At 33.3% G+C, this 6,000-nt stretch overlaps 1 protein-coding gene across 1 annotated transcript in view; it reads right to left on the bottom strand.

Moving 5' to 3' along the window:
- Window positions 1-66: 66 nt before the first annotated feature.
- Window positions 67-6,000, bottom strand: part of LOC113230168 (facilitated trehalose transporter Tret1-like) — a 30,923-nt gene continuing 24,989 nt past the window's right edge. The window contains exons 2-4 of the mRNA XM_026463973.1: window positions 3,387-3,527; window positions 2,656-2,912; window positions 67-1,274 (exon numbers count right to left, since the gene is read on the bottom strand). Of these exons, the coding sequence (XP_026319758.1) occupies window positions 303-1,274; window positions 2,656-2,912; window positions 3,387-3,527 (1,370 nt within the window). The 3' untranslated portion in view covers window positions 67-302. The remainder of the gene's footprint in view (window positions 1,275-2,655; window positions 2,913-3,386; window positions 3,528-6,000) is intronic.

Raw genomic sequence — 6,000 nt, 5'->3', positions numbered from 1 at the left:
TATATATATATATATATATATATATATATATATATATATATATATATTTGATTAATATAACAACGTATAGTCTACACAACGAACCATGCATTACGAAAGCCGCATATCACAGAAAATGTCATTTAAGGACGGTAATTTAAGTACTGAATTATGTATAAGGTTACAAAATTGAGGACATTATTGCACTTATGTTAATATTACATAAGTATGTATGGAAAATGATTTTGTAAGTTTCATAGAAATATACTTTACTATACTAATACTAATAACCTAGCAATCTTATCACAATGTTAATTCGGTTTTTAATTTATTGTAACGTTTCCCCCTGTATAACTATCGCGTTTTTCATACGCTACTCCTTTCTCACTTCTATATAACTTTTCTTGAATAGCAGCAAAAGATTGTCCCTTAGTTTCTGGAAGTAGCACCACTATAAATATCACACCGGCGATGGACAACACACCAAATCCCCAAAAGGCCACATAAGTATCTAAATTGTCTGCTACAACTTGATACAATTTTGTCACAGCAAAGGTCATTAACGCTACAAATATCTGAATAACACATGTCGCCTTAGACTTAATATTCGTTGGGAATATTTCCGATGTTATCGCAAAAGGCACCGTAGCTAGACCTATGGTGTACGAAAATATAAATATAGGTATCACAACAATAGGAATGAATTTCAAATTGACGACAAAGGAGTCGTTTTCATGCTTCATGTAGAAGTACGCCCCTATAATGATATTGGCTAAGCCAACGCCACATGAAGATATGAGGAGTAATGGTTTTCTTCCCAACCTGTCTACTAGTTGAGATGAAATAGCGGACGTCAGTAATTGCACTGAACCGAATAATATGCAAGATTCCTTAGCTCCTAAACCGCCCTCAGCGGCTGAAAAGATCTGTTCGGCATAAGATATGATCGCAGTACTCCCACAAAACTGTTGGGTAAAGTATATTCCCAACAAAATTACCAGACCTTTTCTATTTCCTCTTTCAGTAATTAAATCTTTCCATCTGCCTTTCTCTTTCATATCTTCGTTGACTAAATGCGTCATGCTGTCTAGTTCTTCTCTCACAAAAAATTTGCCGCGTAGTTTCTTTAATGATCGTTCTGCCTGATTTGTTTCTCCCGATTTCAGAAAATAGTATGGAGATTCTGGCATCATACTGAAGGATAGTACGAATAATATAGGTATTGTGATGTTAAAGCTAGCCAGGCCGAGCATGGACACATAGGGACCGATGCAGTACTGGGACAGGATTCCCAACTGAAATAGTAAACAAACAATCAAAGTTATTTTTGAAGATCAATATTATTCTTTCATACACTAAGCGTTTCGTTCGTCTCCGATTCAAGTCAAATGAATAAGCGATTGTTTGATTCACTTGTATAGACATTCAAAAGTTTTGCTTGCTTGCTCTTGTATTAACAAAAAGGCGGTCTGTGACAAAATTGAGATAAGATTACATAACCAGATCCTAAAATACTAAGAAAACATTCGCTTCTCATCATTTACCTGAGCTGAATTTATTATGACCTCGACAACCTCGTTGGTCCAAAGGTTTTCACAGTGGGTGTGGTATGAGGAGAATCCGGGTTCGATTCACAGTAGGATTAATTTGAGATTTATTTTTTCTGAATTGGTCCTGGAACTTGATTCAGAATTCTTTGATATTTTAATCGAATCGTTCGATTGGATATCGTTCTCAAATCGAAGGGCGCTTTCCGAGCTTTTCAGAACATTCCGAGTTAAACGTTCGATTCGGATTCGGATACGATATCGTTGTAAGGGTAGCTTCCCTTACTCTAAGTTGTAGTTTGCTGGAGAGTCAATCAGTTTATCACTGGAACGGGATGTTAGTAATGAAACGTGTCCGCACTCAATGATTCCGTTTATTGAACTCTAAATAAAGTAAACACGTAATAGCTTTTATGTTAAAATCTACGTCAGCGTATATAGTTTTGCAATTATTATAATATTTTCCTAAGTATGTCGAGGTAGCTCGTACAATCGTTATCCAACAGCGTTTACGGATTTAGTCGATGAAATAGATTATTGAAAAATGAAAATCCTTTTGTGTACGTTTTTAAGACTTTAAAGGCCTAAAATATAGGTATGCATTAAAATAAGTTAATAAAATTGAACAAAATCCAGACTTTATTTAAAATAATAGGATATTTCCATATTAATACTTCTTTGTATACAATAGGACGCTCGGTAACTTTCGTTCGATAACTGTGTTCTGAATAACGTTTGTAGCCTTTGCCAGTCGAGAAGTTACAGTAATCGTGCGGGAGTGACGTCTTTTCAGTTTGGTTTCAAATACGACAGTTTAACGTTCGATTCGGGTGTGGTGAATAAAAATTAAAAGAAATCGTGCGATATCAAATCGAATTGGTCGACAATTGAGTTATCGTAAGGTTCTGAATCGACCCCCTGGCCTGACTCTTCTGGGTAATGCCCGGGAGTGAATACGCTGCTCTGATACTCACAGTACATGAAATGCAATAGTTTGAGATTTTAGTGGTCTGTTACTTTATTATTATTCATTTAACTGTTTTAATTTAATTAGAATACATCTACATAATTATTAAATAGATACGTATTGATAATAGACTATTGTATAGCTGTTAAATAGATTTCTGACCTTGGACATAACTGTGATCAGTGTAGCCATAGCGCCACGACATTCATCAGATGCAATTTCTCCGAGGTACATTGGCGCTGCGGTGTAAGCAATGCCGTAGCCCAAACCGGAGATGAGACGCGAAACGTAGATGGTAGGTACGTTGCGTGCCAACATCACGAGGATCCATCCAATGATGTACGGAATCGATGCCAGGAGAAGTGTTTTCTTCGTTCCAATTCTGTCTGCGAGGTACGATGCTGGTATGGGGCTGACAACTGAAATTGATGCATTGAGACTTTTAAAATTGTTTTTGAATTTTTTTTTTCTCCTTCAATTGTTAAATTATTTCTGTTATAATCATTAAAGTTTCCTTTCGTTTTTTGTTTTCAGAAACATAGTATGGTTGTTTTCTGATTCTTGTAACAATACAATTCTGAGAATAATGAACAATTCTGTATGATAACAAACAATGAGACAAAATTCCGAAGATATCTACTTAAATGTTTCGTTGTGCCTTTGTCTGTCTTCCGTACCAATCCTTTATACTTACTCTTGAAAAGATTTTGTAGTCCAGCCTGTCTATTTATATCATACAAATTTTTCAAATTTTAAACATTGCGACTAGCACTTAAATTTGTATCGTATATATTACATTCGGATTTGAGCAGCATAGTTTATAAAAATTTAATAAGTACAGCGGTGAGAGTTAGTATAGTGGTAGTAGATGTTAAATGATGAATGATGTGTACCTGAACATAGTATCATAAATGAGGCGATCCACGAGCTCTGGTCTTTGGAAGTCTGAATAGGTGAGTTTTCTGCCAACAGTATGGGGAGAGTTGGTGATGTCCATCCTACAGTGGTCCCCGCCGCTGCCGTAATCAGGGTGGCTGTAATGAAAATGCGAAAAAATTAAGTTGATATGTGTTTGACTTCAGAAAGTAGAGAAAACAAGAATGTAGTTATTATGGTCAAGGTAAATTTCTTATCTTAGTGCGATCAGAGTGTCTTCAGATTTTTATTTTATAATGTAACTGTTGCAATGGAAGAAATGTGTCTCAGAATTATGAATCGAGAGAAAATGATTTTTTAAATTTATTTTACCTCGTACAAATCGTCTTTGGGTGAAAAGTAAAAAAAAAAAGAAAAAGGAGTACAACTTTCAGACTTCCGTCTACTGTAAGCAATCATCAAATAAGGTAGCAAAACTGAGTAATTATGAATTATTTATCTTCATGTACTGGAAAATGAGCTTTAAAAAGGACCGGATGTTTACTGCACCAGAGGTAAGCCACGAGGCTTTAATAAATACTAATTTAGGTGATTTCCCAAAAATGTAGGAGTAAACGTGGTTTCTTTTTCAAAAAGCAATAGAAGTATTTTCTTATGAGTGGCATAGTATTTGCTAATTGTTTGTTTACTAAATGGCTGTTTTTAGTTCACCAAAAAATAAATAAAATATAAGTCAAAGTGTCTTCGTCTTCTTCTGAGACACAGAAAGTATTCTATAATATGACAGAAAAGATAGATACGTAAATACAGAAAAGTCGATTTTGTATAGCGCCCTTTTAGAAACTATGTGTGAAATCGTGTAAAAATATTTTTTGCTCTCGATTCAAAATCAGAGCCCAAAAACCAAAAGAGGGCCAAATTTTAATCCGACAATCGCTTTGAAACCGCCATTTTGGAAAAATTCGACAGGTTCATTCGACCTCTATAACATTTCTTCGAGTATTGGGGGGTACCTATCTCTAATAGTTTACGAAATAATTGAAAAGTTGTATGGTGGCTATCTTTTTTTTTTTTTTTGCAATTTTCTACTGCTTTGGTTGTATCACGTAAAATGATATAAATAAGTATACTCTTAAAATTTTTTTCTTGAATTTATTAATTTTTTTACTTTATTAACTTTTCACACATTTAGGGTATATCATATTAATTGATTTTTTTAACCGATCCGCATATGCATGTCTACTACTATGCTATGGTAGTATGCTTTAGATTTTATCAGTCAGTCACAACGAGTAAAATTCACATTGTTGGATGATTGATGCCAGTTACTGGTATTTACAAGTAATTGACTTTGAATTAAATTTCGGGTACCGCTAAAACTCGAACTGTTACGATAGATTAAGTAATTTAAATAATAGGAAGGTGTTTTTAAATTATGCATATATACAGGCTGGAAAAAATAATGGGACATGAAGGGGAAGTACCTTAAATGCTTTGGATAGCTAATTTTACTTAAAGGAAACATTAATTTATTTTTCCCTGCGTTCATAGAACTTTGAAAAGATTGCCTGAACCGGGAATCAGAGCAACAAAAATAAAGTAACTCTCACTATTTCATTGTTGTGATGGTTCCTATAACAACGACAAAATCTCTCCAATAAACATTGGCTCTTAGAAATTAAAGATAATCATGAAATCTATTATTAAAGTAATATTAATATGGCTCTAACGTGAAATATACGAAGGCATTAATCACTAAATATGCAAATTGCTATCTTTCGCGGATTACATTGTATTCGAAATGGTACCTAAAATACTCGTATATATGTAAAAATTTTAATTTTCTTGCATTTTCATAAATTAACTTTTCGGATAAAAACAGGATAAAAACTGTATTTTACTCATAATTAATTAGTGGAACTATAATTATTGATGTACGTTATACATGTGTATATTGAAACATCGCATTTTGGTGCTTGATATGGAAAGCCCGATCAAAATCTAAACAACGGTTTATAGATAGGTGATCACATATCATAGGGTATCACCTATGTGATCATAGGGTATCACCTATGTATATAGTACATGTACTTTCGTACTAACTTATGTACTTCCTGACCATATCGATACTTCAGGGAAGAAAAGGTGCAAGAGCCCAAACTACAAAGTTTATAAGACAAGTGAAAAACAATAATTTATAACCGTTCAAATACTTATTTATAAACGTGTTTGTTCATTTCCTCTTTATTTTTATAAGTATGATCACGTAAAAATTCACTTTTTGGTGAAAATTATTTTTTGAAAGAACTTGAAAATTTACATGATTTAACCCAACGAACCCAATAGCACATTTTTGATAAAATTAGCTTTTACAACCTTTCTTTCCAGATTCGATTTGGATAGTATTTCCCTCTAAAATATTGTGTATATTTCAGATGGAAGTTCTATCAACTCTATATGTATTATTTCTTTGAATTTTAAGTAAATAAACTGCTTATTCTTATATCTGTGATAAATACTATTTAGATATATGAGGAAATATCCCACCCTCTGCTGTTATTGTTCTGGAGCACAATTCATTTTAGACAAATTATTTAATATTTATTTAACATTTCGATTTTAAATTATCAT

Source organism: Hyposmocoma kahamanoa, unplaced genomic scaffold (assembly GCF_003589595.1).
Source record: "Hyposmocoma kahamanoa isolate Upper Pololo Valley unplaced genomic scaffold, ASM358959v1 63, whole genome shotgun sequence".
In the NCBI taxonomy this organism is placed as follows: Eukaryota; Metazoa; Arthropoda; class Insecta; order Lepidoptera; family Cosmopterigidae; genus Hyposmocoma; species Hyposmocoma kahamanoa.
Note: the sequence above shows the minus strand (reverse complement) of the source record. Positions and strands in the feature narration are given on the sequence as shown.